Source organism: Ambystoma mexicanum, chromosome 6q (assembly GCF_040938575.1).
Source record: "Ambystoma mexicanum isolate Mex_15411 chromosome 6q, UKY_AmexF1_1, whole genome shotgun sequence".
Classification (NCBI taxonomy): Eukaryota; Metazoa; Chordata; class Amphibia; order Caudata; family Ambystomatidae; genus Ambystoma; species Ambystoma mexicanum.
Window position 1 is genome coordinate 89,018,654 of NC_090937.1, and position 25,350 is coordinate 89,044,003.

General features: G+C 49.1%; 1 protein-coding gene across 1 annotated transcript in view; it reads left to right on the forward strand.

Annotated features, from left to right (window-relative positions):
* The window catches only part of LOC138515798 (probable E3 ubiquitin-protein ligase HERC6), a 2,700,520-nt gene that overhangs the window by 121,543 nt on the left and 2,553,627 nt on the right, over window positions 1-25,350 (forward strand). Inside the window, exon 3 of the mRNA XM_069630524.1 lies at window positions 9,034-9,110. Within this exon, the coding sequence (XP_069486625.1) occupies window positions 9,034-9,110 (77 nt within the window). The remainder of the gene's footprint in view (window positions 1-9,033; window positions 9,111-25,350) is intronic.

The following is a 25,350-nucleotide window of genomic DNA, read 5'->3' on the forward strand; positions in this document are numbered from 1 at the left end:
ACCTTATACAGAAACATTTTACTGCACAGAGCTATCAAGATACCATTCCATTAAAATCAAGCTACCTCAAGCATTTAATAGGTATTGAACATATTTCGCCCAGCTCTCAGTTGGTCTATCAGGTAGCGGCAAAGTTCGAATGAAAGCTGTCTCCGGATCGTGACATTACGCTAGATCCTCCAACCAGGTTTGCATTTTGGGTGGGGGGCCCCCTCCCCTAAAACATAGCAATCCTCCTGCGTGCCAATACAAGCAGCAACCCCATAAATCGGCGGGTCGCCAGTGGCAGGTGTCTTGTGTTCCCCAAAAGCACCAACGTGGGGTCTAAGTCAAGTCTCTCCCCCACAATGAGTGAAAACTTGGACACCACCTCCTCCCAGTATTTGCCAAAAGTCGGGCAGGACCATGCAAGATCTAAAAAATCAGCAAGACTCATGCCACACCTGGAGCATTCATCCGGGGTGTCTGCAAAGTGTCTATGGAGTTTTGCCGGTGTATGATACACCTGAGGTACAAAATGAAAGTGACCCATTTTCAATCTGGAGTTCAGAGAGACCTGTGTCTGTAAAACCACATAATTCCAGTCATCCTAGGGGATCGTTCGATTCAATGACCTCTCCCATCTCTGCCTCGGGCCCACCCCATCCCACGCGATCTCTTCCGTAAGGCTGCGGTACAAACTGGAGACCAACCTACCCTATCCCTGCAATTGTATTAACCTGTGCAACAGCATCCAGGGGGCTGGCTGTTTAGGGAACAATGGGAACATAGCCTTCAGAGTGTTCCACACTCGAAAATACATAAATGTATCCAGCGCAGATGTCCCACCCTTCTCCCTCATCTGTGCTAGTGAAATGAATATGTCCTCAACAAAAAACTCCCCAAATGTACTTATATCAAGTTTCTCTACCCATTGAATGTAAGCTCTTTCCCCCGTGCTTGCCATATCTGTCACATACCTAACGGGATGGATAGGCAAATATATAGTTTCAACCCCGGCTCTACGGGCCACCTTTCGCCAGACCGCACAGGTGATATTAATAATGTGTATAGACCCTGGCGCTGCTCCGGGTGCACCTAAAACACGCAAACACAAAAGGCCTGGTGCATCCAGCTCCCTCTCTACTTAAACATGTGGCCTAACAAAATGTGTTGCATACCAAAATGCCAGAAAGTCTGCCTGTGCCGCCCAATAGTAGCGCTCCAGGTCTGGGAGCGCCAGTCCCCCTCTAACATACGGCTGAGTCAGTGGAGAATACGCCACTCTAGCCTGCTTCCCTGCCAACAGCAAATCAGTGATGATTCCCTGTAAAGCTGATGTAAGGAGTAATGGAACATTAAGAAAAACATATAGGAATTTGGGCAATATGACAATTTTCACGATCGCTACTCGACCCAACAGTGTAAGGGGAAGCGTACGCGTGCACACCACCAGTTCCTGTACAGATCTCAAGACTCTACCATAGTTATCCCAGAACAAGACCGCCGGGTCCCACGCCAGGGCGACTCCCAGATATTTAGTACCCTCCAACTCCCAAGCAAGCCCAAACTCATCGTCAAATGCCACCGTGCCGTCCGTGAACAGAAATGCCACCGACTTGCTCCAATTGATCCACAACCCTGACAATTCACCAAATTACAACACCTCCTCCATTGTCAGCGATAAATTACCCTCTGGCTCACCTACAAATAATACCACATCGTCGGCATACAACGAGATAATCAAACGATGTGGGGCCAATTGTATCCCCCTCTGCATGTGTTGCTCCCGCAATATAGCAGCCAGAGGCTCCATAGCTAATGTACAAAGAAGAGGAGACAGGGTACACCCCTGCCTGGTCCCCTGTTCCATAGTTATCAAGTCGGATTGAGAGTGACCCGCCCGTATCCTTGCCACTGGTGCTGTGTAGAGAAGTGAAACCAACAAGATGAAATATGCTCCCAGGCCAAACTTCTTATGAACTGTGAAAAGGAAGGGCCACTCAACCGATTCAAATGCTTTTTCGGCATTGAGTAACACAGCCAGCGCCTTCCTCTCCGGTTGTAATGCAGATAGTTTCCCAAAAAGACAGCAAATGCCATAGGTCGTACTCCTCCCAGGAACGATTCCGGACTGGTCCACCAGCACCGGACCGGGCATCAATGGGAGCAGACGATTCGCGAGGACCTTAGCGAAAGGTTTACTGTCAACATTTATTAAGTAGATCGGCCAGTATGAGGCGCACTGCTCCGGCGGCTTCCCTGATTTATGTAGCAGGATAATCGAGGCTTCACAAAGCGAGGGGGGCAGAGAACCCTCCCCTACAGATTCAGCATACAAAAGCAACAGCCGCCGAGCTAAGACAGACAATAAGGTTTTTTATAAAACTCTCCTGTCAACTCGTCCGGTCCAGGAGTTTTAGAACCCGGGAGTTCCTTGATGGCGGTCAGAATCTGCTCCACTGTCACTTCCCCGTTAAGGGAGTCCCGAAGTGGTGCCTCCACCCAATGCAATTCCACTGCCTCCAGATATGTCTGCAAACTATCCATTTCCTGCCCACACCTTAATGCATGGAGACGCTCATAGAATGCCCTAAATGTGGCAGCGACCTCTACGTCAGTGTATCGAGGCACCCCTGGGGTATCTCTAATCACATCGATCCGCAAAGATCTCTTTCCACAGCCAGTATTCTAGCAAAACGGGCTTCTGGATTTTGCCCCTCACCGTACTGTCGTACTTGCCAGTTCCGACTCAGGAATTTAGCCTCCCTACCTGGATTGTCCTGAAATGTTGTCAGCTCGGCCCTTACTGCCGCTAGTCTACTGGGGGTAGCCAAGGCAGCGTAATCCCCTTCCAGCTCTTTCGATTTTACTTCACTGGTCTCAAGCTCCCTCCTGATGTTCCTAAGCATACCATTCCCTTTCTCCATACAAATGCCTCGGGTATAACATTTAAAACTTTCCCAGAGTACCCCCTGCAACCCCACCGAACCTTCATTAACTCGAAAAAGGCCACAATTTCATCTTGGACCTCCTGGCGAAACAATGCATCCACCACTGCATCAGATTTAAAGTGCCATGTACACCCATCCAGACGCTTCCCCGCGACGCCACACTCCAAGACCAGGGGCGAATGGTCTGACATGGTCCTCAGAAGGATCTTACACTCACCCAGGGAAATTCCTCCCGCTCGTGACACCAACAGATAATCCAATCTGGAGCTTGACCCATGCTCCCATGAGTGAAAAGTGTAGTCTCTATCATCCCAGTGCTGCACCCTCCACACATCTACCAGATTGTACAATTCAGTAACACCTTGAATCTGTTTGCCCACCCTTTTAGCATACAGTGTTCGACCCGAAGATCTATCCTTGGCATTGTCCAACACAGCATTCATATCCCCTCCCCAGATAATCATAGAATCCCTATATAAAGCTGGATTTATTGACACCCAGTAAAAAAACGTGACATACTCCACATTTGGCCCATATGTGTTTACCAAGGTCACTTTCACCCACTCTAACACTCCACACACCAATAGTGCCCTGCATTCCTCATTGCGCTTACTGGATATGAACCGGGACCCGACAGACTTATTTATCAACATAGCCACTCCCCGGGCAAAAGTTGAGACGAAAAATAACTATGACATCCCCACTGTGATACCCACCGGGATTCAGCTCAAGGCTCCAGATGGGTTACTTGGAGCAGTGCCACTCCCACCCCATGGTTTCTTAAATAGTGCAACACCCGTCTGGTCTTGGTGGGCGTCCTCCCCACTACTAATCTTGCTTGGTATCGAACCAGATGGTGAGGATTGACACGTACCACTCTCGCACATGCCCCGAAATCTATTACTAGCTGCGATAGTGTGCTTAACAATCAAATGGAAAAGTAACACCCTGCCCACAAAAAGAGAGTGGTTCACGAAAGCCCACTCAATCTAATAGATGCACACAGACTCGATCTGGCTCCCCTTTAAAGAACACTTCACAGCATATTGGGAATCATTAACGGAAGCAGACTAGTATAGAACAGTGGTGCGCTCCGAACCTGCTATCAAAAATCCCGACATCCCTCATAGGGGTACCCCGCTCAGGTGTTAAAAGAGGTCAAACGCTTCCCGTCAGAAATGGACAAGGTCTCATTGCAAAAGTGGACTTATTGTAAGAACAAATGTGATCTGTGGAACTTTTTAAGTTGTTACATGCACTCTCGTTATGAGTCAAGGAGGGGGGAGGGATGGGGGAGGGCGAGGGTGGGTTTGTTAAGGAAAAAAAAAACATGGTTTTACTAACGTTTGCCACCTTCTGCTTGATATTTTCTTTTGTGACAATCACTGTGAAGTTAACATGTGTATTATGTCACTGTCACACCCGTTCTGAAATCAATCAAAATTACGTTTAAAAAAAAAAAAGAAAACGTATTGATAGTGTCACAAGACTTAATGACACGGTTGCACAATACATGTGAAATTAATCTTGTTAATCATTTCAACAGATTGAATCATGAAGACAAAAATGATTTATACAATTTTTACAAGTATATTACTGTACAGTAAGGATAACACAAAGGGTAATGGGATTATCAACCAAAAGGTGGGGTCATGCTGACCAATCATGCATAGTAATCTGTGAACGTTTACCAAATACTCTCATGTTTGTCAATATTGTCTGTTTTAGAGAACACCCCTCTTTTATTAGATGCTGTACAGATATACTACAAATCTATTGTTCAGTTGCATGCTTTTTTTGCTAAGTCTTCCATTACATTAAAATGATTTTCTTTTCATAAATTAAAGCTTTATATGTCAATAAATGGTACAGAATTTCCAAGTATGCATGTTCAAAGTCTTGTATAGCACAACCAGCATCAGCATTCTGGTTAAATAACCTCCTGTAATAATGACATTGGAGTCAAATAAATCTTTCCTGTACAATTTAGAAGACAACCAATAGATTCTAAATATCATTCTTTGAATTATATAGTGTCTTAGATTCAAATCCACGTTGTTCCCTTTATACTTCTGTTAAAATGGATTTCTAGAATCTGGCCTGGTGGACAGATTTTAGGAGGCCATCCTAGTTATAGTGAACAGGGAACTCTGAGAGGTTAGCCACAACTCAATCAAGTTAAACGTGGAGAGCAGTCAAGGCTATTTTCAGGAGAGTGTGAGTGGGGTCAGAGGTCCTCATTGAGTTCACACAATATAATACACAATCATTAAGTTAAGACAGGAATGTATACAAATACAACTATTGAGTCTCAGCCTTTAAACACACTAAAAAAATGAAACTAGCAGGTGATATTATCGCACGATACCCAATAATGAACATATATTCATTCACCTTGATATGATATGATGAGTCATTTATACCGCGCCTGTACACAAGTGTTTCTAGGCGCGACAAGACAAGGTAGGGAGACAAAGGGAGGACAAAACAAACAATCTTACTAGGTCTTGTGTCATTCAGATCGTGCAAGTGCAGGGGGCAGAGGGAGAGGAGAAGTGCCAGGGGGAAGGAAAGGGGGAAGTGAGATCGGGGCAGCATTGCTCTGAGTAAGTGCAGCTGGGGGAGCCGACTCTGGGTAGTGCAAGGAGGCAGGGTGTTGTAGGGTTACAGATACAACTCCTAAGTGCGCAGAGGCCCGGAGGCAGTGCAGGTGCTTACAGGTCGTGGAGGAGTCTGGTGCCCATTTGGTTCTCAAGGTAGCCAGGCGACCAGTCAGCGCAGCAGACAGGGGGGTCAGTCAGCAAGGGAGAGAAAGAGAGAAAGCAGAAGCGAAATGGAAGGTCTTGAGCTGCTTCTGGAACGTGAGGTTGTCCTGCTCAAGTTCTATTGGGGCAAGGAGGCCATTCCAGATGGATGCCCATGCAGAGGAAAGGGTTCTACCTCTCACTCTCTGCCTGGAGAAGCGTCTGACCATCAGGGATTTGAAGATAGCTGAGCGAAGGGCTCGAGAAGGAAAATGTTTAGGTAGGAGAGTTGGATGTGAGTGCGGGCCACTGGATGATGCAGAAGGTCTTGAACTTGATCCTTCCAGCCACTGGAAGCCAGTGGAGAGATTTCAGGGCTGGAGAGATACGATCCCTGTGCTTGAGGCCAAGGACAAGTCTTGCAGTCCTGTTCTGGTTTAGTTGCAGAGGGCAGAGAGTAGAGGAAGGCAGGTTGAGAAAGAGGCTGTTGCAGTAGTCCAGCCTAGAGAGAACCAGGGCTCTGGATACGTTGAGCTTCTGGGGGAAAGTGAGAAAAGGAAGAATACCTCTGAGGAGGTGCGGCTGGTAGTGGGACTTCTTAGAGAGACCCGTGATGTGAGGCGATAAGTGGAGTTGAAGATGACCCCAAGGTTTTTTGCCTCACAGGAGGGCCCAAGGAGGTTCTTAAAATGCATTCACATGATTTCATCAACAGGAGGTAAGTAAATTAATGCAGTAAATGTGGAACCAAGTCACAAGGGAATTCTCCTAACTTAAGCAGGCCAATCCCTAAGAATAATAGGGGCTCGTGCCCAAAATTCACAGGAACCACATTGGTTCCCCCAGAAAGTTGTCTTTGCAGATAAATCCTAATTGTGCTTGTGTTGGTGATTGTTCAACGAAGATATTCAACAAGGTTACTAGAAAAGTAAATTGTGTGCATATCTTTCAGAAAATACGACCCAAAGGGCAGTGGAATGGAAAATTAGGATACAAAGGGACTGATTCCCAATGTAATCCTACGGAGGACAGGGGGGGGGACCAATGCTTTGCGTTTACTTAACCGACTGACTCCAATTTTCACAGATGCTTGATGGGTCGAATGTGGGTCACCTGAGGTTGGATTTCCAGATGTTGGTTCCTGTGAGAGGTGCCCAGGAGCTGTGGGTGCAAGGATTCTTCCGGTCAGGTCCATATGCAAGATGCAACCCCTGGCGATGAAGAAATGCACGATTCACTAAGAAGGACACTTTTGAACACTTAACAGGACATGGAAGGCGGCACCAGCGACGACCACGGCACACATACGAAGACAGGCATCCTTCCAGTTGCGGTTATAGAAGTTTCTCTAGAACAGGATCCCTTGATGCTGGGTTGCTGAAATGTGCAGGGAAGGCAACGTATCACAAGCTAGCAAGCACCGAAGGTTTGAGGGGAACCATAGAACGGTGACGCTTTTGACGAGGTAGGAGGTAGCCCACAGCAGAGCTGGTCAGTCCACCGGGTGATCCATGGACACTTCCAAAGGCTCAGGATGGCTGAATCATCAAGAAGGCGTCAAGGCTAGTTGATACCACTATTCCAAGGGCTGACGCACCGCTCAGGGTCTTCTGAGATCAGGAACAAGTCCAAGCCCACCAAGGGTCTTCTGATATCAGGTACAAGTCCAAGCCCACCAATGGTAAGGATCTGCGCCATTCAAACTGCCAGTAGTTGTTCAATCAGGGATAACTACTGGTTTCACTCATGCCCTACACATAGGGCCTCATTACGAGTATGGAGGTAGCCATGGTGCTATTAACGCCATGGCTGCCTCCATACCGGGCTCCAATACCGGGTTCCTGCAATGAGGAATTACCGTGTCATTCCGACATTGGAGGACCCGGTAATTCCTCCTTGCAGGAACCCATCCCCATTTGAGCCCCCATATGGCTCAATGGGAATGGGGAGGGAGCTAATAACGGCGCTGTTAATAACGGCCCGTTATTAGCTCCCTCTTCCCCTCGCGGGACCCGCTAAGGACGCCTGGTTTTACCAGGCGTCCTTAGCGGGTCCCGCAAAGGGAATCTCGTAATCGGCGCTCCCGTAAAGAAGGGTGCCGGTCCCATACCGGCACCCTTCATTACGGGAGCGCCACCCTTGTAATGAGGCCCATAGACTCTTTGCAAATGTGCACATTAAAAATAATGCAAACATTGTAACAAAATGTCTCTGCTTCCACCTGCTTACCTTTAGGCACATATAAAAGTAACCAGAATCCCAAGTGTAAAAGACTAGGGTGATACAAAAGTATCCCCACTGCACTGCATTTCAAGGGGTTGTGTGCAATGTTATGTTAAAAAGTTAAAATAAATGTAAAAGATAAAAGGGAAAGATAGTTTCTTACTACTGATAGTATGAAGGATTGATCAGTTTCCCCATAACAAATGAGGACAAGGCAAGGGAAGTGAAGCGGAAGGCTTTACTTACCTTAAAAAAATCAGAACAGGTTCAACAATATTGGAATCCATAGAAACTATGCAGGGAAAGTTGGCAAAAGAGAAATCTTTCCTAACAACCTACACATATAATTTTCTAGTCAGTGACAGAGATGGAAACATGATGTTCTCTACCTCATCTGTCTCTACGTGCTTCTTGACTTCTCTGTACAATGGTTCTAGGTGATGTGTCATAGCCGCAGAGGCACTTCTCATGCACAATCAGTCAAATGCAACGGAGGTAGCTATAATATTTGTTGAGATCATATGAAACACAGTTTTCACTAGACCACCCAACAACGGATATCATTGTAATACGCAATTAGAGTGTGTATACATGGCATTTCATCAAAGACTAATATTTAATTCCCCTGTCAATACATCTTTTATTAAAAATGTTCCTGCAACAGTCCAGCTTCCACAATTAATACTTGGTCTAGATGTTGGGTTTCCAAAAAGGTGAAGTCATTTAATGCAGAAGAGCAAGAGGTGAGTGTCTGTCATAGCAATCCACATTTTCTACTCTTTAACCGCTTATGGTATCACATGGGCATCAAAGAAAGGAGCAATTCTAGATGATAGAGTTTGTGACCAGGTCCCCTTCTAGGGACATGCATTTGTTTTGTGCCTAGATGTTTCTCAACTGTGTTTATTGCCAACCCTACTAAGAGTGAAGCATTGACTACTCTTGCAAGCTGCTACCTGGAGGGCCAGGAATACCTTAGGTAAAATCCTGCTTGCAACATACACAGTGATCTCCAATCCTCCCAGCACGTAGCCGTGAAGATTATGTTTTATTATGAAAAGTGCACTGCATTATCACCTGGGATTTCAGTGACTATGACCAGAAACATAACATGCTGTATTCTTTTTTTGCAGAAGGCTAGAGGGACTTTCCAGCTTCAGTGTCATACAAGTAGCATGTGGACATTTCCACTCTATTGCTCTTTCGCGAGGTAAGAACTGTTGTGTAGTAAAAAATTGAGAAATCTGAAAATCCATTTTGTAAAAATGTCACATTTTGACTTTTTAAAACATCTTTGTAAAGTATTTATATAAATAATAAGCTCTATTACAGAGGCTGCTGGGCTGTTTCGTTTAATGCAGGAATTATGCTGTGTTTTACATTAAATATTACCATGGTGATCTGGTCAGTTGAGGGTGTTCGGGAGTTATTCCAGATGCTGCTCATTTTTTGAACTATCAGAAGATGCAATTGCACAACAAACCATTGTTGTGACAGGGCCAGACATTTGTCCATCTAATGAGGGGGTAGTAACCCCTCTCAGCCTGGGGTGGGAGAGCCACAGGATTGATGCCAAAGCCAGTCCTTTCTCGGAGATGGGGTGTGGGAGTATGGAGGGCCTCAGTTCCTACCCCCAGTGCCTGGTTGTGTGCCAACAGTACCATTGCCTATTCTTCCATGCCTAAACAGCACCATTATGACCAGTGTCTTTCTCTTTGTCTCCTAGAATCTACGAGGTAAATAGCCTTAATATTAGCACGACTACCAGACAGTCAGGAAGAGAGAGCATTGAGCAAATAAGAGCTGGGGAAAATAGAAAACCAGCTGTAATGTAGAGAGCTGCTATGAAACCTCATCAAGCTCAACTATCATCATGAGGAGAGTTAGTCATGTCTGCCCGCTCAGGGGAAGCAGGTCACAAGAACACCGCACATGTGTGAGACAGGGTGCAGAGCGCCCAGCAGGGTTTACATACTCATGAACATTTTGCATACCTATGTGAGGGCCGCAGAAATAGGAAGTTGTGGGTTATTCAAGTGAGGTTAAGGGAGGAGCAGAAGGGACAGAGCATAGGAGCGTGGAGAGGACTTGTTAGAGAAGCATGCAAGGTGAGTTATTGGTTAGTGAGAGAGAGTGGTACTGGAGTTAGATTGGACTTGAATGGTGATTGAGTGAGAATATTAGTGTGAGAGTAGGGAAAGAAAGAAAGGGGACTGGGAAAGGGAAAGGAGGGTGCTTGAGGGAGAGGGTGTGGGTAGAGTAGTAGTGTGGAGGAAGGAATAGTAGTGTAGAGGAGGGAGTAGAGTGTGGAGTAGTGGTAGTTTGGAGGAGGGAGTAATAGTAGTGTGGAGAGGGGCGTAGTATTAGAAGTAGAGGAGAGGGGAAGAGAAGGTAGTAAGGAGGGTGGAGGCAGAAGTTAGAGAGAGAACATTGGAGAGACAGAAGGGGAAGTGTCAAGGAGAGAGGGAGAAGACGTTGGGTGAAGTTGGAGGAAGAAAAGTTACAGAAAGTCATAGGTAGAAGAACAGCAGAGTGTGGAAAGGTCAGAGCCAGTGAGTGAATGAAAGGGACCAAATCCCTAACCTAAGTCATCTTGGGGACTTCAGGTTAAATCCACCTAGATACTTAGGTAGATAAAGCATTCTGCCTTCAGGCCATCACGTTAGACAAGACAGATCTTAGTTAGTAGGGGTTACCGATCGCTAGTGACCAAGGGTTAGGGAGGGAGGGCCCACCTCTAGATGAAAGAGCAAGAGAGAGGGAGGGAGGGCCCACCTCTAGATGAAAGAGCTAGAGAGAGGGCTCTTAGAGAGCCCCTTGACTACAAAAACAATAAAAGCCCTTGAACTGTCTTCGACAGTTGGTGTGTTCCTGAGGACATCTGTGACACTGGGCCTCATCACGAGTTGGCCGGTAGCCCTTAAATGCGGCGGTAACGCTATTACTGCCGCATTTTAGGGCTGTCCCTATTATGAGTCGGGTGGAAAGTTTGGAGTTTTACCTCCAGCTTTTTGTTGGAGGTAAACATCCTGCTTTCCGCCCGTTTTTTGGCGCTATTAGCACGCGCTAATTGCGCCAGCGCTAATAGTGCCTCCCAACCCAATTGGTTACAAAGGACCCAGTGGGGAATGGGAACTTATCGCCTTATTGGTACTCGGGATCCAGCGCAAATTGCGCCGGACCGAGTAGCGGTAACGCTATTTGCGCTGGCGGTTTCCCAGCATTATTACCGCCAGGATACCGCCAAGGCTCTGATAGAGGCCACTATATGGTAGGGTGAGCCTCATTGACAGCAAGTGAATCTAGAAAATATTTGAAGTTATCAATTCATTATTACAACTTAGGAGCAGGTTACTGTTTCTGATTTTGAATTATAGCTAAAAATAACATATGATTTTATACAGCACTTGCATGTAGAGATTTTACACTTTTCTATGGCGGAAAATGGGTGTTATCTGTTAGGAGAATTTTTCTTAGACACTGTTTCCAGTGCCATATACCTCCACCTCAAGGTTTTCCTTTGAATATACCAGGCTCTCTGAGGTATATATGGCAGCGAAAGCCAGGCCTAGCTGCCAGATGGTGAGCAGGGTGGTCAGAAGGTAGAGTTGACACTTTAAACAGACACAAAATAAAATATTGTCTGCCAATATATTCTTATAAAAATGTAATCCTTGTATAGGTAAGGCAAAAGGGAAAACTCACTACAGTTAGAACTAACGCTTTGTAAGGTACATCTGTACATTAAGCACCAATAGTTTAAAGTCCAGTTCTTGGCCATTCTGTAACGTCTTTTTCAGATCATTGATAGAACATTTAGAAGGTAAGTAAAGGACTTTCCTCCATAGAAGGACTTACCTGCTGCCTTTGTCCAATTGCATTCCATTGAACTTCCTTTCGCCTACCTTTTTGAAAAGATAGGACAACCTCCATTAGCTGAATAAGACATTTCAATGGCAGTCCCAATGTTCATGTTGAATCTGAAGGATGGCAGATTCTTGGAAACGAAGTGGGAACCCCCATAAGAGAATGTAGACAAAGGAGAAGCTCCTCAGTAATGCCAGAGGGGTGAAAGATGAATTCCAGAGTCCAGGAACTGATCCCAGTGGAGGTGCATTGTACAGTTCCAGAGCCCGTCCAGAGATAATGTTCTCCAGAGACCCCCCAAAGTCTTCAGTAACAATGCACCAGTGCAAAGAGCATCAGCAGACCCTTGGGAGGATGGATTATTTAGGATTTCCTGCCACCTCAGCCCAGGTTATCAGCCTGAATTGCCGGAAGTAGGTGTTGTGCTTCAGAGGTCACGTTTGTACTCATTGGTGTTGCTCAATGCCTACGATGTTCGTGGGCAAGAATCCAATGATGGATTCAACATTAGGAGTCGCCAAAGAAGTAGTATTATTGAAAATGTGTCCTCAGGACCATAACATAGGAGCCACAAACTCAGGGTCTCCAGATTAAAGGTTCAAGTGATGCGGTCAGGCAACAATGGGCAGCGCAAGCTCCTGGAGCTTCTCACAAAGGCAAGTCGGTACCAGGACACTTGCCTGGTGTGCCCATATGAGGAAAATCAGATCTAGTAGTCACAGAGGAATGCTGGGTCATCTACAGCAAAGGGACTCCTGCTTCAGGGAAAGGTGATGAAGGCATGGCCAGGAGCTGCAAGGAAAATGGGCCTTTGGATAGGTGAGTGTGCCTCTGACGCAGCCATCCCCTCTGATCCGGTGGGAAGGACTACTGCAGTTAGTTCCTTTGTGGACACTGGGGAGGCTGAGCTTCACAATCTTATTTCTTTGAGCTTTTGATATGCTCGTGCATCGCTTCAGTCACCTTCCTTGAGCAGAAGGCCTCCCAGCTCTGCAGGCTTGTGTTCCAGCAGCAAGATGAGGCAAATGGGTAAGGAGTCTTCTATTATTCCGAAAAGCAATGGTTGAAGTGGGCGGGAGTGGTTGGAAGGGGTGCTCCTCTGTTTAAAAAAAAAACAGTTTTACTGTTCCTATACCTTTATTTTAAAAAGAAACCATTCCTGAATGGTTTCGTTTTAAAATAAAAGTGTAGGAAGAAGTTGAAACTTGCACTTCAGTGCACTGCACTGAACATTCCCTTAAACAGCAGGTGTGTTTGTTTGGGGGTTTGGATTTGCGTGTGAGAGGGGACGTGGCAATTGGGTATGTGGAGCTGGGGCAGGCTAGCAGGGAACATAGTTCCACTACTTCTTTTTCGTACACATCGACCGCTGCCCAAAAGGAAAGTTGGGGAGCACCTTACACACACCAAGGTACATTCAAACATGGCCACCAACGTGCGCACTCTCAATTACTCGGTGCAGGGTTTCACAGAAAGGACCAAATCTACCATGCCCAAGGCAAACATCTACTTTTGCCAATCAGAATTCTTTTGGGATTACTGATTTGTCTCCCTGGACTCATAGCCAGTCTTCCAGCATCCTGGGATAATCTTTGACCCTACCCCTCTGCCCCCTAGCTACACACAGACACATGGTATAGTCATGTGACCATGCAGGACTTGGAAGAGAACAAAGACAACCTCCATGGAATAAGATCAGGTATTCATTAGCAGCAGCATCGACGACCCAAACTCAATTCATGATCTACAATAGGGCTCTCTGTATACCACCGAGATTGGGGAAACCATTTCTGAACCCTGCTTCCTCGCTATGATGGTCTTGCTGTGCAGAAGCAGGTACTTTTAAGCATAGGTACTTCTAACCCCTTCTGACATCTAGGTTCTCATGTATATTCTGTATATTTGTTCTGCATTATTTTATGTTATACTTGAACTCCTGTAAACTTACTGTATGTATTTCTGTGATTCTTTGACAATACATATCTACAGCATTGTAACCGTAGCTGTACCCCTATGTTTAAATCTGTAACCTGCAGTTTAAGTTGACCAACCCTCTTTTTGCCTTCGCGCCCAAATACCCCAGGGTCTGGTGCGCAATATAAATAATAAAACAAACAAACAAACAAACATAGGCTCTATGATTGTGTGTTTGTTTCTAGGTACTGAATTCAATTTCTAATCATACACATCTGCAGGGTAACAATCTCACTGTCCATTCCTGTGATCCTGAGCGGGCGTGTAAACTTGCATTTCTACCGGGGCAATGAGCAGGGTAAGCTCTTTGGCATACTAATTGCTATTGGTCTTAAGATGATTACATCTAACTGGTAGAACTTCACTTAGCGATCAAAAGTGAAAAAGTGGAACCAGGTGGAAAGCTGCTAGTGAACAGGCAAACATGTCACATCCGGTCCACTTGCCTGTGGCTTCTGTTGGAAGACTATCTGAAGAAAGCCTCCGGATAGCCAGTTTGTAAATCCATATGAATGACTGACATTGCATGAAACTGCACACAACACCTTACAATGCAGTGCATTGTGGATACTTTTGTATCACCTAGCTTTTCACCCTTGAGATTGTTGGTTACTTTTATATGTGCCTAACGACAAGCTGGTGGTAGAAGATGCATTTTTACCATTGATTGTATTGTATTTTGTTATTTATATAGCGCTCTTTCCCCACTTGTGTGGCCTCAATGCGCTTTTTCCCTGGTTGAACGCCCTTGGTGACCATAGTCGATGTGGTTGGAAATTCTAAGGGGTTTTAGCTTGGAAGATGCATGTGTGCATTTTTGCCGTTCTAGGACTTGGGTGGCTGGCAAAGCTCGACTAAGCAGCCCCAGAGAGATCAGACACATGGGTGGGTGCTGTTGGGGGTTAGAGATAGATTGCTATTGTTGAGAGAGTCTATGTGAGGCCAGCTATACCAGTTCCTTTCGGGTGGTGGTCGCTGTATGCTAGTGGCAGAGGTGTTGAGGTACGTCAGGTGTTTCAGTCTGGGCGGCTATGTGTGCACTAGGCCGGATGTGCGCACTAGGCCGGATGTGCTTAGCCGTAGCCGTATTCTATCATGCATGGATGCTTGGCCGTGCCTGCGGCCTGTGTCCACGCTAGTGGTGTGAGGATATACGTACCGTTGGCTGCGAGGTTTCTCGGCTAGGGCAAGATATGTCCAGGTCTAGAATTGAGATTCCTATACCAGTGGACATAGCTTTCCATATTGTAGCAGGTATCTGCATATATTAAGCAGAGATGGAGGCTGAACCCAGACATGAGTATCCTGTATAGTCCCGGGAGGGTAGCTCAGAGGCAACGTGTGCGCCTTGGAAGCAAGACGACACGAAGCAACACATGTTCGATCCCCGGGTCCGTGCTTAGAAACCCCTGGGTGTTTAAGCGCGTTATAAATACGCAACTAAGACAAAAAAAACCAAACAATTACGCAACTAAAGAACAAACAATTCCTGTAACAGCGCCTCGATGCCAGCAGGCTGTGTGAGCGCTTTAAAAATGCAAATGAATAAAAATAAAAATAGTGTGCAGCAAGCCCAGGTCTCAGAATGCAGTAGGTCTCGTCATATAGTAAACAAGGGAGGGGGCTACATCTAGATTCGAGAGTCCTGTATCGTGGGCGGGGGGCGCCTAGGCTTCATGGTGCCATAGGTTTCAGACTATAGTACAGTAGGTTTTGGGTGGTCCTGTATAGTGGTAGAGAGGCCCACACCCAACAATGCAACCTGAGTACAAGGCCAGACACAGCTAGTTTTGAGTTCAAGGCTAAACACAGCTAGATTTGAGAGTCCTGCACAGTGGGAGAGAGGCCCACACCTAACAATGCACTTTGAGTACAAGGCTGAACACAGCTAGTTTTGAGTAGAGGGCTACACACAGCTATATTTGAGAGTCCTGTCTGCATTATTTTTATTGTGTACATTTGCATTTACAATGTATGGCTAATAAACGTGACTAGTGCTGTAAAATGGCCGTGCCACAAGATTTTTGATGGCTTTAGCCATATTGTTGTTTGGCCCTCTTCCTGCCTAGCCAGGTCAGAAAATGCCTTAGAAGGCCATGCACTTGCCTGTGAAAGCTACTGCTTACTCGGGCTAGTGATTTATTTATTAATAAATAAATACATTAAAATAAAATGTCTTTGTGTGTGTGTGTGGCCCAGCAAGGAGGTGAGACTATCTTGTCCTACTCCAGATCCATGGTGCCAGAAAGTCTAAGAGTGGGACAAATGTGAAACCAGTAGTTGTCCCTGATTTGACAACTAATGGCTATTTGAATGGTGCAGATCCTTAACATTGGTGGGCGTGCAATTGATTCCAACTCAGATTTTGAATTAGATGAGGACCTCTGCAGCCATTTCTTCAGATCATTGTCAGAATCAAGAACCTCTTGAAGAAGCACATCCTGCTGAAGATCTGAAGAAGACTACTGGCGTGGCTCAGCATCCCTGTGTCCGGCCCATTGAAGCCCTGTGTGACTACCTGATCTCTGAAGATCCCAAGGGGTGCATCAGCCTTTGGACTAGTGGGATCAACTAGTCTTGATGCCTTCTTGGAGATCCTGCCCTTCTGAGCCTAAAGAAGTGCTCTGGACTGCCTGATGGACTAACCAGCTCTCTCGTGGGCTACCTCTCCAGAAATGTCACCATTCGTTGTGTAATCCCGGAACTTTGGTGGTCACCGGCTTGTGCCACAAGTGGCCTTCTCCCAAATATCAGCTTCCCAGCATCAAGGGATCTTGTCCTGGACCAGCTTCTGTGACCACGACTGGAAGGACACCTGTCGTCGCCAGTGTGCGGAGACCGTTGCTGGAACTCGTCTTTCTCCAACCTGTGAAGTGACCTGAGGAGATCTGCATTGGTGTTTTTTGCATGTCTTCATTGCCAGAGGTTGCATCTTGCAGCTGCATCCGACCAGAAGAATCCTCAAACCCGCAACACATGGGGATCACTCACCAGAACCAATCGTAGAAGCTCGAGCCCCCAGCGACCCCCAGATGATCCACAGTGACATCTGGGAAAATTGGAGTAAGCCAGGGGTAAGTAAACGCAGCGTAACTGCCCCTGCCACCTCCATAGGATAACATTCGGAATAAGTCCCTTTGGGCCTCATTACATGTTTGGCGGTCTGGATACAAGGGTGCCGGTAGCAATGTACCGGCACCCTTTCCGGACCACCAAACTGCAAGTTTGCCGGTAGGGGCACGGAACTCCCGGCAGGCCTGACCTGCCGGGAGTTCAGGCCCCTAGCGGCATGGTTGTCACTGAAGCACCGGCAGAATTAGCAACGGTGCTGGTGCTTCAGTGTCCCTATTCCCGTGGAGTCCTACGGGAATGGGGATTTACTGTTTCCGCTGCCTGCCATAATATCCCAGTGACACAGGGAAGTCAGGCAGCGAAAACGGTGTTATGGGGTTGCCGGTAACCTGCCGCCTACCAGTGGGTTTTACCAGCAACTCTGTAATGAGGGCCTTTACACGGCATTCACCTCCAGCTGTGAGCTGGAGGTGAATGCACCGGCTTCAAGGCCATTTTCGGTGCTATTACCGCTGGCGCTATTACCACCGGCGGTAATAGCACCCCCCAACCCCATTGGGTGCAATGGACCCAATGAGAAGGGGACTTATGCCCCCCCCCCAACTCAGGATCCGGCGCAAATTGCACCGGACTGCGTTGAGGTAACTCTAATTGCATTGGGGGGTATTCATTCCATTCCACTCACCTTTTGGTCATCGAATATGGGTAGAGTATCCTGAAATACAAGAAAACATTTGCTTACCTTCACTAAAATCGTTGAAGAGCTTGTTGAACTATCAACAACACAAGTAAATTACAAACTCTCTGGAGATGCACCATTCTGGTGAGAAACATTGTGGCTACTGTGACTTTTGGGCACAAGGCCCCATTCTTTTTGGGGTTTGGTCTGCTTAAGTTAGGTTATTGACTTTCAATTTGGTTCCATCATTTATTGCACATAATCTACTTACATGGTTTGCTGAATTAGTCATTTAAAGTATATTTGAACCTATGGTGAAAGTATTTATTTGTATGATAGACTGTTGTGCGATAATACCTTCTATTAGATTCATTTTCAAGTGTGTTCAGAAACCCTATAATAAATAATTGTATGTTTTATACTTGCTGTCTATATTAAACTATTGTGTGCCATTCTGTGTGGACTCATTGAGGGCTCCTGACCCGATGCCCACACTCCCCTGAGAATAATCCTTGACTGCTCTCCATAGCTACCATGATCCGGTTTTGACTAACCTCTCAGAGTTCCATGTTCACTATAACTAGGGTGGAATCCTACAATCTGTCCACCATTCCAGATTCTAGAAATCCCTCTTAACAAATCTTCCGCCCCATTGTCCTGCTGGTTGTGTAGAGACAGGCAGACTAACCAGAATACACATAACTCTAGTTCGGCAACACCAACGGAGGGTTCCTTGGCGAGCACCCCAAGGCACCGTTCAGAGTACATTCTGGGCCCAAAGTCACTGGGGGAAGTCTTAAAGGGGAAGAGGCCATGCAAGTGACTCTGTACTAGTAGTTAGGCACTGTGGGTGTGTTGGGTTGGTGTTGAGGGGTGGGGGAGGGAGGACAGTCTGTCCACTACCACATTTAACCTTTGTTCATCTGCATCAATGCCAGGGTATTTGTCAATGTGTCCATGTATTTAATCATAAATTAGTGAATTCATTCAGTGGTGAATGGCATGTGTACAGTTGATTCATCAGAAACAATTGTCCATCTGTTCCTGTCGATCCACTCGTCCTGCTCTGACTTCATCCCGGGAAATGCTGACAGACGCCTCTGCCACAGGCAGTGTCTCGTCATCCTCAGGGAGTCTATAGTTGTCATGGCAAGATGACATGGTGGCTGTTTTGTGCCTCTATGTTGCTCTTGTGCATGTGCCATGTTGGATGGTCACTTGGGGCTCTGTAGGTTTCTGGTGGCAGCGGCTCTTCATTGCTGGTGGAGTGTACCTAGGTACTTGGATGTTAAACTGGCAGGGTCATTGGTGTGGGTTGTCATGTTGCATGTTGTGAAACATTGATTCTCCAGCATGGGGTCTGGCATGGATGCACATGCTCATGAATATTCCCCGTCGTCAGGCTGGGAATCCTCGGTAAAGAAAAAATCTGTTTTGTTTCTGAACTGCCTTTCTACTAATAACCAATCACTGGTCTCTGGGTCATACTGCCCCAGCCAATGACTGTCCTCTACCTAAGCCCTCCTCTGGCAGCCATCTTCAGATTTTTACCGCACGTTCAAGTGTTGGGAGTCCTCGTGCTTAGCTCTCGAGCTTTTACTGCGTATTGCGTTTTTTTCAAGAGTTTACTCTTATTTTTTTGGTCAATTCGAGCCTCAAGGTCCACCGATTCTTCTTCCGATTAACGGGGACCCTTTTCGGAAATCTCTACGCCCCTCAAGGGCGATTTTTCGTCGAATTTCACTTCTTGGAGGATTCCGGAAGATCTGTGAGGCCTACCCTGCGTGGACTTGGCCCATGACAAAGGAGACTCGACGCCCGCTGGATCCAAGCTGTTTAGGAACTGCCCAGGATGTGGACTGCAGAAAGTCTTTAAGGAAGATGAGCACTCACGGTGCCTCAACTGCCTGCACTCCGACAAGTCGCACGTGGAGGAGGATTGCGCGTTCTGCAAGAACATGTCCGCCCGGACCATGAATGACCATCGGACACGACTCGCTAACTGGCTGCAAGTGAAGAGCCCAGCAGCAGGTGAGAAGAATAAGTCTGAGCGGTCTTCTAAGACCTTTGAGGGCGCTCCTGCGACGGGGGCCCAACAGAAGACAAAGCACTGTGAGTCCGCGGGCACCGGGAGCACCGTTGGTTAAGGCTCCTCGGCTGCCAGGCTGGGCACAACATCACTGACGCCGTCAACCACGAGCCAATGCTCCAGCTCGGTGAAAAGGAAGTCGGAGAACCCGGGTAAGCTTCGGGAGAAGCCCCGGTCGATCCCAACAGAGAAAGGCAAGGGGGAGCGAGGCGGTGACCCTCCCCCCACGGTGCAGGCCTCAGACGCACCTAAGGTCTTGAAGGCCCAGATTCACCCGGCTAAGGCCTCGATTGAGGGAGTCGTGGCAGCCCTGGCGAAGCCCGCAGAGGCGACCCCAGAGGAGGCGAACCCCAGGCATAGAGTTTCCCTGCCATCCCGGAGGGAATCGTCTTTCCAGCCTATCGAGAAGACCCCCGTGAAGCCACGGGCCGAGAAGGAGGGGGGGGCGCAGTAGTCCTAACGGACACAGATACCTCCTCCGAGGATGAGCTGTCTGGCATCAAGGCAGTCCTGGACAAGAGGTTCGAAGAGGTCAGGACCTAAGGGAAGGATCCCGATGAGGCGGATGTGGTGAGCGACGGTGGAGCCAACGAGGAACGGCGGGCCGAGGAGGAACCGGAGGACACCACGCCCCTGCCGACGCTCCCGTCGCAACTGATGCCTACGCCGCAGGACAGGTCCGGAGACATCTTGCTGGCGTCGCAGACCCTGTGCACAGAGATAAGGACAAGTTTGCCCTCACCTCCATCGGATGATCCAGCGGCACCTGGACCGTCGGGGAGTCCTACAAACAAGCAGAGGGGAGTCCATCCTCCCCCACCCTTCCATCCTTCAGCTCCATCCCCTCCACCGAGGGATGAGACGGAGACGGCGATGACGGAGCACGGACGACGGTGGCAACGACGGAATGGATCTCCCGTTGCCTCCTCCCCGGGCGGCCCCTCACGACGAAATTGTCTCCTTTCACGCCATGATTGCCAGGGCCTCTGAGCTTTTCCAGCTGTGCCCCGAGGAGCAGAAGAAAGAGGGATTTCTTTACCAACGACGGGAGGCCAAGAGGAAGACCATACTCTCATTCCCGCTTTTGGACGACATCTGGGACGAAGGGCTGTCTCTTCTGAAGAACCCGTCCATGGCCCCTGCAAAGGGAGACCGGTACGAGAAAAAGTACGGGTCCCGGACTCCGCTCCTATGTGCCTCAGGGCACAACCGACCCCGGACTCAGTTTTCTCCGTGGCAGCCAAGAAGAAGGCGGCAGGGGCGACGGCATCATCTTCCACTTCCCCGCCGGACAGCGAGGGGAAAAAGCTAGATGCCATGGGACGTTGGGTCATCTCGTTGGCGGCGACGACCATCAAAGCGGCCAACGACCTCGCAATCGTGGCCCGCTATGATAGGGAGCTGTGGTTTAAGATCGCTCCTGGACTTCCTCCCAGACGACAAGAGGGCGGAAGCCCTTGAAATCCTGCAAGAGGGTGAGGTGGCTTCGGATCACGCCATCACGGTAGCCACGGATATCGCTGACACCGGATTTCATCAGATGGGCAACAGCGTTTGCTTTCGCCGGCGTAGTTGGCTCAGGGCCTCCGACTTCCGTCAGGACGTGCAGACCAGGGTACTGGACATGCCCTTCGATGGAAACAACCTGTTCGTCAAGGCAGTGGACGAGTCACTGCAGGCCATCAAGGCGGACACCGAGACGGCCCGATCTGGGGATTGCCCCATCGTCGGAATAGGAGATCCACTTCATCCTGCCGAAGCTCCCACTCGTGGCAAGAGCGCAGCTCCCTGCTGAGTGAGTCTGCAACAGTGTTCTTTACTCCTGCCAGATGAAAGGGTACCAGGAACATCCCCTGGGCGACGGCCCAGTGCCACAGATCCTACGCTTCCTTGGATAGGGCTGGGGATCTGGTGCCCCCCTGCTTCTGGATGTAGAACATTGTGGTGGTGTTGTCGGTGAAGACCCGTACCACTTTGCCCTTGAGGGACGGAAGGAAAGACCTGAGGGCCCAGAACACGGCCCGGAGCTCCAGGACGTTGATGTGCAGTGACCTCTCCTCCGGGAGCCAAAGGCCTCTTGCATGGAGATCTCCGGTGTGCGCTCCCCATCCCTCCAGGGAGGCGTCCGTCGTCACCGTTTCCTGATGCACTGGAGTCTGGAAGTCCATGCCCGCCGTGAGATGTGCGTGGGTGCCCCACCACCGGATCGCTTGACGGAAAGTCTCATTGAGGGAGATCTTGTCTTCGGAGCTTCCCGCCACTTGCATCCAACGGGCGCTGAGGAACTCCTGCAGTGGCCGCATCCCCAACCTGCACAGACGCACGAGGTAGATGCATGACATCATGCCGAGCAGGGACTTGATGGACCTCACCCTGGCCGCTTCCATGGTCAACAGCCGTTGTACCTTGCCCAAGATGGCCTTCATCCTCTCCTCCGACGGTGAAGCCAGCCCCGCCACTGGGTCGAGTCTGGCTCCCAGGAACAGGGCGTCCTGCGACGGTACCAAGCAAGACTTTGCAAAGTTGATCGAGAACCCCAGTTCCGTCTTCGCTGTGTGGTCGACGGCGAGTTCTCTTGACTTTGCTCGGATGAGCCAATCGTCCAGGTAGGGGTATACGTGGATCACCTGCAGGCGCAGGCGCACCACCACCGGTGCCAGGCACTTGGTAAAGACCCTTGGCGCTGACTTCAACCCGAAGGGCAGTGCCTTGAACTGGTAGTGCCGCCCTTAGACTACGAAACGTAGGAACTTTCGATGTCCTTTGTGTATGGGGATGTGGAAGTAGGCATCCAACAACGACAGGAAGTCGCCCTCCTCCAGTTGTCCCAGCACGTGCTGAAGGGTGACCATCCGGAACTTCTGGGATTTGATGTATTTTTTGAGGCGGCGAAGGTCTAGGATGGGCCGCCAGATGCCGGTCTTCTTTCAGACGAGGAAGTAACGCGAGTTTACTCCAGAGCCCCAGAGCCTCTTTGGGACGAGTTCTATCGCGCTCTTTCTCAGCATTGCTCGTACCTTCAGAAGCAGATATGGAATGTGGTTTTCTTTCCTGGCCCCAGGTGGGAAACGGGGGCACTTCCTTTGGAACTCCAGAGTGTGCCCGTGGGCCAGGGCATCCAGCACCCAACCGTCAGTGGAGAGGGAGTCCCACACCGCAACAAAGTTCACCAGCCGGCCTCCCACTGGGGTGCTCAGGTGGGGGCCCGACGTCACGGCCGGTTCAGTCCTGTTTCGCCGAGGCCTTGCTACCCTGGGCTCCTTGCCGACAACGCCGAAATCCACCGGCCTTGCTGCGGCCTCTGTACGCTTCCTGTGACGACGAGCGGGCCGCCGGACGGTACGACCAGGAACTGCCGCTGAATCCTTTGGAGGCACCTTGAGATTTGCCTCCGGAGGACCGAAAGGACGGCGATGCATGCTCCTTCCCCTGGGATGGCCTGTTCCTTTATGCGTTCCCACCGTTGCTGCTGCTTCTGAGACTCATCAGTCAACTCAGACAGTCCCGGTGCAGAGTGATCCTCGTCGTACCGGCGTGGCCGAGGCAGATATGGTTCCCGGACCTTCTGGACATGTCTGCGTCCCCCCAGTCAAACTGCCGACGGACACGGATCTTCTCGCCAGGTAAGGAGGCGCTACCCTACATCACGACCCAGGATCGCTGAACCTGCAGGCCTGGCTCCTGCAGCACTAGAGTTCGGAGGCTATGATATCCCGGTGGACTGCAAGGAGGTACTTGCAAAGGCCAGGGCGTCCTCGACTCTTAAGTTCTATGGACATAAATGGAAGAGGTTCTCTGTCTGGTGCCGTGCACAGAAGATCAACCCTCTACGGATTACGGCCCCTCAAGTGCTGCCGTACTTGCTGTCGCTGGCCAAGGCGGGGCTGGCTCGTGCCTCCATCAAAATCCATCTGGCGGCTATCTCCCGCTACACCAGAACTCCGGGGCGGTCGTCGCTGTGATCTCACCGTCTGGTGAAGGAGTTCATGAAAGGACTGTCCCGCTGGTTCCTGCCAGTGAAGGCTCTGGCCCCGGCATGGGAGCTCAACGTTGTGCTGATCAGACTCATGGGTCCGCCATTCGAGCCTTTTCATTCGGCGCCGCTGAAATTCCTATCGTGGAAGACTGCGTTTCTTGTGGCCATCACCTCCGCACGACGAGTGGGAGAGATCCAGGCCCTCTCCTGTAAGCCTCCATATCTGACATTCCACGAGACGAGGGTAGTGTTGAGGACGCACCCTCCTTCATGCCCAAGGTGCTGTCGGACTTCCATCTCAACGATCCCTTGGTGTTACCTGTTTTCTTCCCGTCACCTTTGTCTCCGGCTGCGAGGACTACGTGGACCGCACGAAGAGCTTTCGAAAGACATCACAGCTGTTTGTGAACTTTGGCCCAGTGAACCAAGGGAAGGCCCTCTCGAAGGCTTCCATTTCCAGATGGCTCTCCGGCTGCATCATGCACTGTCACCGGTTGGCAAACCGACCGTTGCCTGGCCGTCCGAGAGCCCATTCCACCAGAGCGATCGCTGCTACTACGGCGTTCCTGTCTGGTGTGTCCCTGCTGGACATCTGCAGGGCTGCTACCTGCAGGTCGAGACACACCTTCACGAAATTCTACTGCGTCGACCGGGATTACAGGGAGGAGTTCAGAGTCGGCCAGGCAGTGCTGCGCGACCTGTTCGCTTGAAGGTGAGCCTGGTGAGGAGGTAAGAGATGCTTAATGTTGAGTTGTTGAAATGCTTAATGTTGAGCCTTGCCACCTCCTGTGGTTGTTCATGTGTGTACTGCTATGTATTCTTGTATTCATGAGCATGTGAATCCATGCCAGACCCCATGCTGGAGAAGGAACAAGTTACTTAAGTGTAACTGTTGTTCTCCAGCATCGGTCTGGCATGGATTCACATGCGAACCCTCCCTCCAACCCCTCTGCGGCTCTTCTCTTGGTCCTACTGCCACTTTACGTGCTACCAAATCTGAAGATGGCTGCCAGAGAAGGGGCTTAGGTAGAGGGCAGTCATTGGCTGGGGGCAGTATGACCCAGATACCAGTGATTGGTTATTAGTAGAAAGACAGTTCAGAAACGAAACTGAAACTGATTTTTTCTTTACCGAGGATTCCCAGCCTGACGACGGGGAATATTCATGAGCATGTGAATCCATGCCAGACCCATGCTGGAGAACAACAGTTACAGGTAAGTAACTTGTTCCTTATGGATCTATCATGTTGCATTGTGGTACCTGTATTCATGTGTGTGTGTTGGTAGTCCTTACTGTTTATGTGCATCTTTGTATTCATACAGGTTTGTCCAGCATGTACTTGTTCTGTCGGGTATACGCTGTCATTAGTGCGGGAAGAGGGCAGGTTCTACATGTACATTGCCTTGTCAGGGCAAGCATTGTGCTGTTGTGCCCATGCACCTTGACGTATTGTGTGTCACTTTTACTCACCCACTATCCACGTCCGTTGTCCTCTGTGCCTCTCCATGTATCTAGGCAGTGTACTGTTGCGTGGGACCATGGCATTGTGGGTTGAACCAGGGTAGCGGGTACAGCAGTGTGTGATGTACAGGTCGGGATCGTAGGTCACCTGCATGTTCAGTGAGTGGTAGTGCTTCCTGTTGCGGTACACTGCTTTGTGTGCCTAGGGGGCCACCAATGCCACATGGGTGCAGTCCAGCGCTGTGATGATGTTTGGCATGTGTGCAACGTCATGGAACTGTGCCTTCATGGCGTGCACCTGTGCTGGGGTGGTAGGCAGTGAGATGTACCGT